At 35.8% G+C, this 14,996-nt stretch overlaps 1 protein-coding gene across 1 annotated transcript in view; it reads right to left on the bottom strand.

The window, feature by feature from the left end:
* Nucleotides 1–2,248: 2,248 nt before the first annotated feature.
* Nucleotides 2,249–14,996, bottom strand: part of LOC140139368 (PR domain zinc finger protein 12-like) — a 33,438-nt gene continuing 20,690 nt past the window's right edge. The window contains 6 exon segments of the mRNA XM_072161141.1: nucleotides 2,249–2,961; nucleotides 6,114–6,368; nucleotides 6,755–6,878; nucleotides 7,503–7,658; nucleotides 8,367–8,488; nucleotides 8,491–8,538. Coding sequence (XP_072017242.1) covers nucleotides 2,768–2,961; nucleotides 6,114–6,368; nucleotides 6,755–6,878; nucleotides 7,503–7,658; nucleotides 8,367–8,488; nucleotides 8,491–8,538 — 899 coding nt within the window. The 3' untranslated portion in view covers nucleotides 2,249–2,767.

Genomic DNA, 14,996 nt, shown 5'->3' on the forward strand with positions numbered 1-14,996 from the left:
ATAGTTTGCGTATGACGTTCTGTCAACCAGACCGTACTGCGCAGGTCAGCAGCCAATCACGCTGCGCCTTTGCCCTGACATCAGACGCAAACTAGTGTTTATAATTCGGTCTTCAATTATAACATAATGTTATTAAAAGGGTATTTCGTGATCCACAGCCTCATCCCCACACGTTCGTGAGATTTTTATACCATTGGACACAAATAAATGTTTATGTAGAAAATATTTCTTGAATTACGTTCTGGTACAGCAGAACGAAATAACAACACTGGTCTATGGAGCAGTGTAATGCACATAATCATGCACAACTCGCATACACAAATTCGGAATCAACTGATATTTTGGGAATAAGGTTTTTTGCTGATATCTACTGAAAATGTCATAAAAAGAGGATCACGAAATTTAAGTGTTGACAAAATATTTTATAAAACATATTTGCCACAAAATATTTTGCAATAACATTTTGACAGCATTTTTAAAAATGTGTTTTTATGACTTTTATATAACCCGATGTTATTCAAAGTTTTGACCAAAACAAAAAAATAGTTTGTTGGGAAATACCGGGTGCATGCATATGATTAAAAGTTATCGGTGCTCTTCAGATTCAAAAAAATGTACAAAATTAGCACTACCCACGTCTAATATCAACAGTCAAAATTATTGGGCAACATTTCAGCAATTTTTGTTAAAATTTTCCCAACATTCATATAAAATTGGATCGATTAAGCCCATAATTTATTGGTCGCGCTATGAATTTTAAAATATTGGACGAGACGTATATAGTAGTCGAGTCCAATATTTTAAAGCTCATAGCACCACCAATAAATATTGGGCGTAAAGCATCCAATTTCATCATTATTATACTGTAAAACCACTTAATTTCGCTAGGGATTTAATTTCGCTAATTTCGCTAGAGGCCTTAATTCGCGAAATTAAATACCCGCAAATTGAACAGTTTTACATTGAATTGTACACATAAATTGCTGGATTAGCGAAATTAAATACCTACAAAAATGGTGGTCATTGGCAATTAGCGAAATTAAGTACTAGCGAAATTAAATAGCTTTACAGTAATTGGATCCAGTATTTTCACACACTGGGTTCATCAAAACATTAATAATGTGTAAAATTGCATCTAAGTTGATGTTAGACCAAAGGTTAGGTAAATTTGCTCATTTATTTTTGCAGTGTAAATTAAATATTAAAGGAAAACACTCTTCTCTTACAACAATAGTTAAAAAATCGTTTTTATATTTTTATTATATTTCCGCTATTTCTTTATTCAAGCATTTTGTTTTTACTTCCTCTCATGGAACAAACAAAAAGTTCGATGACGTCCTGTTTGCAAACATATGATTAAAGAAAGTCATCTCGTTAGGGGGAGAGGGTCAAAAGGTTTTATTACGTTGTTAAAAACTAGTTAAAATATCGGTCAAAGTGTGTCTTTTGAAAGTTGGAATTGTCAATATTTCACAATTATGTTACAGGAAGGGAGGGAGGGAGGGAGGGAGGGAGGGAAGGAAGGAAGGGAAAACACTTTCGTTTATAGGACGTCATCGAACTTTTGGGTTATTCCACAAAAGAAATGATGGAAAGAAACATATTTTCAGTGTGTTTGTGTGAATATTTCAGGATACAAGTTTTCAGGCTTTTGTCTGCATGAGGCTTTTTGTAGTCTAGATTTACGCAATTTCTTTTATTATCAGCCCGTTTTAAGGCATTCATGCTGATCATTTTTACGCTGTTTTCAGGCTATTTTCAAACGTGGAATTTCATCCCTGATGTTTGTTTGTTTGTTAGGATGTTTAGATTTTTGTTTTTGTAAGTTTGTTTTGTTTGTTTGTTTGTTTGTTTTTCTTCCTTTCTTTTTGGTACTTTTTAGAGAATAACAGATGGCTTGAAGACAGAATTTAGCCATTTAATGACTAAATGCCTCTCATGCCTATAATATATTACACGGTATAAATATAAACATATTATTACTATTTTTGTTGCACATGTCCTTTCTGTTTCCAATGTTCATCTTATTCCCGCGTTTTAATTGCATTTAATGTTCTGTCTTGAAAGCTGACTGGAACCGGCTGCAGGCTTGTATGTGACAGGGGGTGACACAGTCGTGACTAGCGGACGATGGCGGGCACTCTTCTGATGAGCAAGTGTGTCTTTTGAAAGTTGGAATTGTCAATATTTCACAATTATGTTACAGGAAGGAAGGGAGCGAGGGAAGGAAGGAGTGAAGGAAGGAAGGGAAAACACTTTCGTTTATAGGACGTCATCGAACTTTTGGGTTATTCCACAAAAGAAATGATGGAAAGAATCATATTTTCAGTGTGTTTGTGTGAATATTTCAGGGATACAAGTTTTCAGGCTTTTGTCTGAATGAGGCTTTTTGTAGTCCAGATTTACGCAATTTCTTTATTATCAGCCCGTTTTAAGGCATTCATGCTGATCATTTTACGCTGTTTTCAGGCTTAAATTCGGGCTTTATTTTCAAACGTGGAATTTCATCCCTGATGTTTGTTTGTTTGTTAGGGTGTTTAGATGTTTGTTTTTGTAAGTTTGTTAAACTTTGTTTGTTTGTTTGTTTGTTTGTTTGTTTTTCTTCCTTTCTTTTTGGTACTTTTTAGAGAATAACAGATGGCTTGAAGACAAAATTTAGCCATTTAATGACTAAAGGCCTCTCATGCCTATAATATATTACACGGTATAAATATATACATATATTACTATTTTTGTTGCACATGTCCTTTTGTTTCAAATGTTCATCTTATTCCCGCGTTTTAATTGCATTTAATGTTCTGTCTTGAAAGCTGACTGGAACCGGCTGCAGGCTTGTATGTGACACGGGGGGTGACACAGTCGTGACTAGCGGACGATGGCGGGCACTCTTCTGATGAGCACGCAGACCGGCAAGTTGTGAATAGGCACTGTGACATACATTGCAACGGTAGGGCTTTTCACCTGCATGGAAAGATACAAGAAATAAAAATAATTGTTAGAAAAAGCTTTGTGCAAATCTAAATCTGCAAAAAGTTATATGCAGAAACATGAGCTACAGTGCCATGATGTAGGGCCTACGGTACAAGTTGTGCAGATGGGTGAGAAAATCTTGAGTTCCGATTTTTTTTAATTGCCTGCCAATTTTAAAACTTTGATTTTTTTGCTTATACGTCAACAACCATCCGTCGCAGAGAGACTACCAAACTATACTTTTTCTGAATCACTTTGACAAGAAGGATTGGCCTATACTTTGGTGTGGTCAAAATCTGATCAATTTTGAAATTTGACCCCTGTATGATCCTGTACAACACTTTTTGGAGCAAGGTTCATTTTTGCCACTAAAGTTTTTCTGGTATTGCAAGGTCTTCGGCCAGAGGATGAATTAAGGACTTCCCATCATGCACTATAAAAGTGTTATTACCAGAGTTTCAACTGACACTTTACTGTTCAAATCCCATTGACATGATTGAACAAAAATGTTGTTTTTAAATTGTGTGTGTGTCATTATTACTTGGTCGATTTCAGATTAAAAGTGATGTGTGTAGAAAGGATAAATCACAACTTCTGTAGATAAAATTAAAATACAAATTCGACTGGCATAAAACTGGTGTTTTTATCATAGACATAACTGTCTAAATTCAAATTTAACCACACACTTCTATGCAGTAGCAGAGCAGTGGTGTCACGTTTCCTCACACTGCTATAGGCCTACTAGGTGCATGGTTTCCCAGTGGGGTGTTGGGTAGTACTTAAATCATCCTCTGGTCTTCAGCAGAGATATGGTTCCAGGTTAAATGCCTTATGCTTTGCTACTTGCCTAAAACCTTGGTATGTTGTTTCAGGATTGCAGCCATGGCAATGTAGGAATAAATGAATAGTAGGCCTGGTCAAAGGACCACACTGGTCCTGCATAAAATTTTGTATTTCTTCTTAGATTTGCAATTATTAATAAGCCATGATAATATTAACGGTACAACATGTTAGAAATTAGTTAGCCTCATGAAGTTAAACCAGTCCGTTTACATAGCTGTAACTTGTTTTTAAACTGGTCTATTTATAGAGGTCGTACTTTATATTGAATTCACAGTCAATCACAGCCACTGCCCAAAAATCACATCAGCACTTAACACGCAATCAAAGTAAAAAGATACAATCTGTTAACAAAATTCTCTACATTGCTGTTTTACTTATCAGATCATTATTTCACCCATCTTAAATTCCAACTTATCAGATCATTACATTGCATCCGATGAATTTAACCCTGAAATTCCATCAAAGTGCAACTTGAAATTAAGGTAATTTGCTTGTTTTTAAAAAAGCTATCACCACACGAGCCTGAAGATCATTTTGACGCGCGTACGGTCACCGACCTAATTGCAGACTTAAGGACAGTCCGCGCCCTCTAGCAAACTATAAAATTTCAGCACTTTAAATCTTTGGTTTAATTTGATTTTTGCCACGAGCTGTGTCCTACGATGATAATTATCCGTTGTAACTACATAATGTGAACAAGTGTTTATTATGATTTCATTAAATAGGTACACAACATGTAAGATCCACGCGACTATTGGCTCTTGAAAAGTCATCATGAAAAAGTACACGCTAGCGGTTGACAGGTAGTTTTTACACGGGCACTTCTTTCACTTTTGAATAGGATAATACCACATAATACTTGGTACTTGAACAAACCGGTCATTTTTACTTCAAATTTCCCCATAACCGAATCAAGAAAAGCAGGTCAGAAAAGTGAAATACTGTACACGAATAGAAGTGTGCTTTTTCAACAAACATCTTCAGGTTTTTTTACAAAGATCTCTTTATCAAGTCCCCCTTTCTCGTAACTTAAGCCCATTCTTTTGTCCGCGATTTTCTTAAGATTTATTTTAAATCCAATTCTTATGCCCCAGGCGGTTTATGGTACGGTGCACGTTCGAGTAATTAAAAAAAAAAGTCAAAATTTCAGAAAATATATTTTTCATGGTGATGTTTGAAATCCATAATTAAACAATGCATTCAAATAAGTCGAGTGTTTTCCTTCATAGTTAATTTGAGTAGAAATTCCCCGATTTTGAGATTTCCGTATCGTGAAGTCCGTAGTCCCGTGCTATGTATATATCTTTTGTATAGGCTATCGCTTGGAGGCATATCTTTCTACAACGCTATTCAGGGCATTCTTGATACTGTTAACGATCGAAACATTGGGTGCTATTGAGGTTGGTTTTTTTCACTAAATTTACCAGCAACATGTCCTGAGGCGGGGGTAAGAAAGTACAAGATGTCTATTTTCAGGGAAGGGGTTGTTCCTTTAACCAGGCATAAAAAGATAGCTCCACAGGCCATGTGTGTTTTCTTTGGTCAAAATGGAAGTCAAGTTGCCCTGGACATAATGCATTGCACCACGACTTAAACCGAATCATGGGCTTGGTGTATAAAGCTTTAGAGTCCCCCTCCCGGGCCCATGGAGGGGTCATGGCCTTTAAATGGCATTAGAAAGTAAATATTTTTCATCTGGCTTGATTACAGGTTGCATTTTGTTGGTATCACACCACAAAATCGGGTCCGAGTTTAATGGCTAGTAACAAAATACATTGTTTTCATTATGAGAACCACATTGCGTTGATTTAATGGGGAAAAAAAGTACAAAAATAACGCTGATGTGCCTGTTTTTGTTTTTTTGTTTTACATATAGGTAGCACCAACAAATGATTCTTATTTTATTAATATTTTTATCTTTGCATTCCGCCAGGCTTACGTTTCAAAACCCTGGGTGTGCAATTTAAATTTCTCAGTTCCTAGTTTATTGCGTATGTCACTAGTGGACCTGTGGACTGTTATGCCGCCCTCAATTGACGGGATGATGTGTGAACAAACTATTGACCAATCACGATTACCGAATTCCTCATAGGCTCTTAAGTCTTAACCATACTCGGCGGAAATACTTGCACAATATACTATATTAAATAAACATGAAACTTTAACCACTATCATCATCACAAAATCTTTCATCATCATCATCATCATCGACTCATCGTCGCGTCGTTATCATCATCATCATCATTATTATCACTGTAATTTTAAAGATGAAACAAAACAAATCATTTATGTAAACTTACCCGTGTGTAGTCTCACATGATTTCTAAGTGTCGATGATTGGCTGAATCTTCGATGACAAAACTTGCACTCAAAGGGTTTCTCAAGGGTATGGATGCGCATGTGTGAGCGTAAATTACTGCGGGAATTGAACCCCCGTCTACAAACTGTACAGTTTAGACGACTTGGTGAGCTGCTAGTATTGGACGTTGTTATATTGTTAGTAGTAGTGTTGGGCGAATCTCGATGATTATTGTGTCTTTCGGGAGAACATTCACCTGAAAAAATATTTCAGATCGTTAATGAATTTCAAGTGACATAAATTGAAAGGTAAATATATTTGTAACCCAATATTTATTTTCTGTTAATTATTTAATGACATGCCTTGTAAATTATTCACGACATATTTTGTAACTCATTTTACATCACATAGTGCCATGCCATGCCATTTTAGTTCATGTCATACCGGTATCACCTGTAGTCTTGAAATATTGTGTCATGTTATAATGTTTTACATGTTTTATATCATCATGTAATGTCATGTTATGTCACAGAGTAGGTTATTCTTCTAGTATGTCATGTCTTACAATGTCATGTCATTGTGTCATGTCACACCCCAGTATGTGATATCATGTCAAGTACTGTCATATCATATAATACATACCTGATTGTTTCATCTTTGGTTCATTTGGTGGGCTGTCACGGGTAGCTAATGCAATCGGAATACCAAGGAACATTTCATATGCAGTGCCGTAGTAAACTAGCAACTCTTGATCTGGTGGAATTGTCTGGACAAAAAGAACAATCGATGTATCCGTTATTACTAATTGATCGATGTATGCTAATTAGCACTGCATAACCAAATTAATGGCTGAAAATATTGCTAAATATGAATCGCAACATCAAGCAAGTTTGTCACGCATGTGGCTTATCTTATCATCATGATCATGCTTATTGTCTTGTGATAACATAATTATACTGTCGAAATTATTGTGGAAATTAGTGTCATTTGACAATATATTATCAAATGACACAAAACTATGTTATTTAAAAAAAAAAAAAAAAGATGCGAGAAAAACTTTAAAACTTGTATACTAGTATTTTTCATGACCAAACAGGTACAAAAAATAGTGTCCTGTAAGATGCAATAATGAAGTCTTATAGAATATATTCAGAAGAAATTTCCATTTCATGTTTTAGATATCTTATACCTTAGTGGTGTTAGAAACTGGAATCATAGTCCTTTCTCATTGTCCAAAAGGCTAGAGCAAAAGACGCAAGTTTTACGAAATTGCATTTCCTGACAGACATAAAATTCAGCTTGGTGTAGACCGGAGACCGGTTCGAGCCGTGACCCTCTCCTATGGGTCGGTGTCGAGTTCCTATGGGAAGATAATTTAAAACAAACATACCTTGAGAGCTCTGTAGAATATTTCTGATCCCATCTGGAATACTTCTAGATTTTGTTCTTGATCATTCCGTGCACAGTTGACGTAACACATCCATGTACGAAGAGACTCATCGGACGCATCGACGAAGTGAGATAATCGACCATGATCATCGAATACCTGAATGGTGGACAACACAATTAAAAGTAAGAACATAAACGAAACAATATCCTCTCCTTCTCCGTCCTCTTCTTTTTCCTGCTTGTTTTTCTTCTCCTTTATATTTGTTCTTCGTCTTCCTCCTCCTCCTTCCTCTTCTTCTTCTTCTTCTACTTCTTCTCTTCTTTCTCCTCCTCCTTTTGTCACTTCTTCATCTTCCTTAGTTTCTCTAGATCGTACAATTTTGCATGCATTATGAATTAACAGACACGTGTAATTTAAGCAGGGTTATCCGTAAAAACTTGATAGTTAGCATATGTGCTTACTATCGAGCGCATTTGAAATCATGAAATTGTACCAAAGTCCGGCGCTTTACCAACTGAGCTAATGGGGTTGAGACACAAATTTGCAGGTTTACTTGATCGTATATAACTATTATGTATATCGATGATTTGCTCAATTCCCTTTAAACTTTCGTGGATGGGGCTCTTCGTGTTTGCCTGTTTTAAAAGCGCTCGAAAGTAAGCATATGCTAACTATCGAAATTTTACGGTATGTACAATAACCGATTTCATCCCAAAACTCCTCTTCTACTGTCTAAATGTCTATGCGCCCACAACAACATGCATGGTGGGTGCCTTTTCTCTGCATTGAGTAAGAAAATTATTTATACGATATCAACGTTCATGTCTCCGCTTTCTAACGTTTCTCTACCAATGGACCACTCACCTCCCACATAAATCGGTTGTCCATATCTTTGGCTATATCTGGTAGTCTAATTACTCTTCCTGTAAACGGGCCCATCTCGGTTCCTTCTTTGATCCAGTCTGTGGAGAATACACCGAGTGATGCCCTGGTAAGGAGGAGGGACAGAGGGTGACCTGTGGTGGGGTTGGCATATCTGTAGAGTAAAATGGGAGAGAGAAAAACATAATTGAGTATGTATCATCGTTTTATGATGATGGCAAGTCCTGGGTATCCAATGATACAACAGGTAGCAAAACCCGGAATATGAGCAGACATGCAAGAGAAGGCAAAATCTTCAACTGATTCGCTGCTAGTATGGCGTTGGATTCGGCAGACTTACCCGTATTTGTAACAAGCGAACACCATCACCTGTTGGCGATGCCACCACTTTGAAACAGCTACAAAGCCATGTACAGAGTTCCATCAGTGACTTTCAGAAACAAGTCTAGAAAACACTGATCCTCTCAATCAACTGATTCATTATAATGCATCTGAAGATCCGCACTTTTTGTTTTTTTTAGATTAATGTGATAAAACACTATAAATGATAAATTCTGGCTATTCCAAGAGGATCTTTGCATTTGAAAGAAGCAGGGTTTTCGATAAACACCAAACTTTGGTACCAATCGTTTTGATACCGAACTGTTTAAGAAATAAGCACAGAGGTAGGTCTTTTCTGTAGAGTTCAGATAAAAATTATACAGACAAAAAACCAGAGCGTTTGTTTTAAAATTCATTTCTTAAACGTCTATTATGTTACAGTGGTTGCTGAGCCTCAGCCCAATGCGTTGACGAAAGTCGCTCACCGTGGCACGCGTGACTTTGGCTAGCGTGACTTTGCTCAGGGGTGTGATTCAAAGCTTGTGGAATATCCAGAAAATAGGAAAAAAATCAGGAAAAACAGCGTGAAATAGGGCAAAAATACCATAAAACGAGCTGAATTTTTTTTTTAATGCGTACATTTTGGCCACAAAAAATCTAGAATTACGGAACGATTGAACTTTAAGCGTGTAAAAATGAATACATAAAAAATGTACAATATTACAATGAATTTGTGGTCGAATAAACGTTTTTGATTAATGTGAAACATATGAAAACGTTATTGTGTCAACTGTTGTAAATAGACGGTGGAAGCTGGGAGGGGGACGGGGGACCGTCACTCCCCTGAATTGTTCCATATCCCGGATCCGTCCCCTTTAAAATCCTAGAGAAGAAAAACAAGCAATAGGATTGTCCTGGGCATCTTCCTTTTGTCCGAAAAAACCTGTTTTGAACGAAGACGTGGTAAAATTGCACCAGCCCATCAACCCCAGCCCATTAATTCAGCTTCATTTTGGGCTAAAATAGTTTGTAAATGACATTTTTTGCGCGTAATTGTCCCAGTAAAACCAAAAAAAACACGCCCCCCCCCTCCCCCTACATCTTAATTCTTCCACCACTGGTTGTAAACGAATTTGTTTCATGTTTAGAAACTTACCCTTTTCCATTTTTAGAAACATCAAAGTCTACCAAACACACAGAAGAAAATAAACACGCGTATGTCCCAAATCAACACCACTCTATAAAACCACTTGCTGACAAATAGCCCTCGACACACGATCACTTCAGTTCCCTGTCCAACCTACAACTGACGACACCATACTAAAGCACACGACGCCAAAGCAAGTCAGCTCCACAAATGAGCGATTTGCTCACTCGCGCAGATTAATCTCCTACCACATATCATATACGCTACGGTCACGAACTAACCGACCACGACCAGTAAAGTAACCACACCAAGCAAGATATATGATCATGTAGGGTTTTATTAACCAACCAATTCAAGTTTATACAAACACTAGCTGATATGCTCAAATAAGTATCTTAAAATTGTATCAGAAGGACTGACCGGTACCAGGGGTACTCCCTTAAGGGTGTATGCTATTTTGGCTTTGGGGGCACAACAAAAACATAGAATTGGGATGTTTTAACTGAAACATGCAGCTGACATGCCCACATTGTTGTAAGTTCCATTTTATGTGTTTTATTGACATGAATATAAAAAAACTTTAACATAATCGTGAATTATTAATTTCATTTGAAGCTGCGAATGTCACGCTAGGACGATTGAAATGATGATTAAAATAATCAGTATGTTTATGAATAATGTTTCCAAAACATTAACGAAGCAAGATAAATTTATGATCCATATCCAGCTTTTACTTATGAAAATGAACATAGAATTTGCCTAAAAGCCCAACAATATGTGATCGTTGTGATAGTCAAGTCTTTATTAATAAATGAATATGTGTCTTCAAATTCGGACAGTTTCAACCGAAGTAAAACCAAATGTATTGCTTGACCTATTAACCTAAAAATGATAACTTCTAAAAGTTATTTGTGTAAACAGATACCGAATGCATATCCAAACAACAATTAGTGTGTATTAATGGTACAATTAGTATTAAAAATTCATTTTGACGATTGCGCTCTTGTTGAAATTAAAACGCTGATGAACATTGCACATAAAGATGTAAAATTTTTGTTAATTCATGTCATTTATTAATTGATGCCAGTGCGTGCGCTGGCCCCACGTTTAATAACAACAACATAGAATTGTCAAACAAGAAATCGCTCTTTGTTATTTTCCCACCGCACGCGATATATAATGTTCGCAAATTAAATACAAAAGTGAAACATTTCTATTCATTAATGTTCTATAATTATGACGATATTATTGAATATTAGTTTTATAATTACAGTGCGCATGCACGTGATAATTCTCGCCATATTAAAAAAGAAGCAATGATTAGTAATGAATCGATTCAGCGGAAGTCATTGATGTAGTTATAACCTCTATCAAACTATCAAGCTTTTGATTCATTTCATTGATCAAGTTGGCATTCCATAAAACAAAACCTAAAAAGTATATTGACGTCTATTTTTGGTTGTCTCTTAACTTCATATGAAATTTAAACGTCTTTTTTGCGTTCATTAATACTATTTCAGCGTTGTCATTCCATTGCTATATAGCAGAATTAAATTATAGTTAATTTAACGAACGAAGATACAATAGCAGTATAACGTAGATAGCGTTATACTTTTAAAACATTTTTTTTTTCGTTTAATTTTTAAACCAACCATATAATGACAGTCATATCATCTTTCCTGGATCTGTGATGAGACAGAGATGACATGAAACGGTGTAGTTCTACAGGTGGTTTTCGTGTCGATCTTATCAATTCGAGTGCCCATATATGTGATTGTGTTAGTGTTGTTTCTATCAAAACTAAGGGGCTTTGTAATAAGGGGGTAAAAAATATCCAAAACGGCGTGCCAAAAATTGCTTGCCCTCTCTAGACATCTTTGCCCCCCCCTCCCCTCGGTCTGCCAAAAAATCTTTATCCCGCCCTTCTCGACTTGCTAAAAATCTTTGCCCAAAGCGACTTTTGTCTTTATTACATGACATGAAACACCTTTGAAATTGTCAGCAACAACCTATACGTTCTTGGACCATGTAGAGAGCCAATAAAATTGTCTTAAAGTGTTACTCTCAGACGTTGACGTTTGACATGGAAGCATCTTTAATTTTAACGAAACTTGAGTAATACAATCCCATCGCTTTGTTTTAATCTTTAAAGATAATGGTTTTTGTCTATTACATTTATTGTGTGTACTTCGTACATTACTCTTTTAAAATTGACAAATCTCGGCTGTTTTTCTTAATTTTTCGATTTTTATCGTAACTTTTTCGTCTTTTTTGAAACAGTAATTTTGTGTCGCTTCTAATGAAATGTTCATGAAAAAATAAAACTAAAAATAACGCGTTTGAAAATAACGAAATCCTAAGAAAACAATAATGATATGCTGATTTCAATTTTCTTAGGTTTTTCATGTCCCACCTTTTAAATACCAATAGCACTTTACATAGTTTCTTTATATAAATACCACAAGAAAAAACACATGTCACTAAAATGGTAAATGTATCAAACATAACATTTTAAAGCGTTATATCAAATATCAAACATACAGTGAGAACAAAATCTGTTCATTCAAAAAATAGCTTTATGAAAAATTTTGATATCGCAGACTTCCTCATTGACGATACCACTTTCAATGTTTGTTTTTCCATCGATTTAAATCCTATAATTTTCTAATTTATTTTTCTTTCTCTAATCCCTATGATATATACACTCAATGAATCTAGACTTTATTATGAAATCAGTCAGAACCAACTCAAACAAGCCATAAGATGGACCGATTCTGGGCATGGTGTTTATTTTATATTAATTACCAGAAAAAAGTTACTACACCAACAATAGACAATTCTTGGGCGTTGACCTGTGTTGGCAGACTGATTTCTGACCGTTCACTTTCAATGATCAAGTGTTGGTACAGTGCTGGTCAAACTGGCCGGAGGCATGTGTCCAGTCCGACACGCGTACACTCTATTATTTCTGTTCTTTCCCCCTTTTCATTAGAAACTTTCACTAAAGACCCATTATGTGTCTGTAATTTTTAAATCGTGAGATTTTTTTACCCTTCCTGTGGTTACTCCATGTGGTCGTCACAATGGGCTGGTATTGTATTGGTCATACAAGTTTGGTCAAAACAATGAAGATTCATTAACCCTATGGGTAATGCTCTGCAGCTAAAATATATACTCAAAAATAAAATTGTACTTTTTCGTTAACATAATTCAAAATCTACATGCAACATGCATTCAAATGGGTACAAACATTCCTAGTATTGGCTCAGTGGTTTGTGACGAGCTGAAGGATGGATCACGGTGATTTGAGGTGTTTTTCCTGTGAAGCAAATGGCAGTCTAATAAAAGTTGACGCGTCTTTTTCAAAGTTTTGTCGTCTTGAAATAACGGATGTATTAGCACTAAAGTCAAGATTGGAGCACGTCCGTCCATCAATTGTAATAAATGGCCACTGGTTTCTGTAAGACGGCATAAAGAAACCTCGGCCCAGCCTGATGGAATTCTTTTAAGATCTGTTTTGATATGTTTCTTGTTATAATAGTAGTTTTAACAACCATCTGGTGACTAGAATGATGATAGTGACTTTTGCGGTGCACGCCATTTATGCACTCGGGTCTTATTTATTTACACTTTTTGACACATTGTGGCGACACTCGTATACAAGTCGCAATGGGCATTATAAAAAGTACTTCAGTCCAGATTTTAACACCATTCTATCGCTAAATAGAATATAATTATCTAAGCATAAAGCCACCACTGGACAACACACGGTTACATTATTTCAAATTATGTGTATAATACTCAAAGTGGACAAACGCAAGCATTTGGTCGCGTTTGGTTAAATCACTCTGTTGGTCATTATCACTGCATTGTTGCAATGTTTGCTTTATTATTACCAAATTTTGTCCCAATAATGACCAAATTTCACAATGACTAAGCTTCATAATTCACTTTCCCATGGGTTTACAGAAACTCTGTCAAAATATATTAGTGCTTTTTATATCTTTATCGGTGTCTCTCTCTCTGGTTAAAAAGTCATTGTATTTCTCCTGATTCCATATACTCATGTTTTCAATTCTATTTTCTTAGTATCTAGATTCTGGCAATAAACGATGGAATTTAGCTTTATATAAGCAAATAAATGCTGGCATTTTATAGAAATGTGGGCGGGGAGACGGGGATGTAAACTTTCTGACCATCCAAATATGCACATGCATGACTCTATTATCTGTGAAGAATGCATGCAAAACGCGAGAAAAGTTGTTAAGTTTGACAGTATAATATATATATACTAAGTATCAAAGTTAATGTTTTTGCTAGACTGGCCAAGAATATGCACACATGATTTTGCTCTGTTCAAAACCGAGCAAAATCGTAAAAGTACCAATGTAACTTAATATTAAGGTTCAATGTCCAGTCTGCAGACTGGACAAAAGGTGGTGTCAGATAAAATAATAAGAAGTGCAGGCATGCATGTAGACGGCAAATCGAGGATTTAGGTCGCATTAGACACGGGAAATAGAAACGTTTTGTGTCATATTTTTCTTGTCTCTATTTTCTATATCAATTCACTTTAAGTAAGATTGCAGGTGGCTCAACCCAATTATATTTGAACTTATTTTTTATAGATACAAAGTTATTCCGGTTTGTCACTTTGTATTCTACTTCATATATTATTGTTACCAAAAGTTTGTTATTGTAAGGAGCAGTGCAATAATTATGGGAGGATAAATTTCCAAACGGTGTGCCAAACATTGTTCCCCTTCCCCTCATGTGAGCATATAGAGCAGGCAATTGTACATTATTCTACACGTTTCTGTATTCTGTTTTTTGGCTTGCCAAGAAGTTCCCATGATATGTATGCATATAGATTGTGGAATGTTATATACCGTAATACTTTAAACCACTCCTTTGGTGAAATATTTTACTGGTGCGGGGAAAATAACAAATGATAATTTTGTTAAATGAAAACACAAGAAGGTCAGGATTTATCCGTCAATAAAACGGGTTTCGGGAACTGGTGATTTTTATGCAAATTAGTGTTGAGCCTTTGAACTGAATTCGCTGTTGTCTTTCGCGTTCGTGTCCTAATTTGGTTTAAATTTAAACTGTGAAAGAGATAAATAGCCATCCTTCTATAGTGT

This window comes from Amphiura filiformis, chromosome 18, assembly GCF_039555335.1.
Source record: "Amphiura filiformis chromosome 18, Afil_fr2py, whole genome shotgun sequence".
In the NCBI taxonomy this organism is placed as follows: domain Eukaryota; kingdom Metazoa; phylum Echinodermata; class Ophiuroidea; order Amphilepidida; family Amphiuridae; genus Amphiura; species Amphiura filiformis.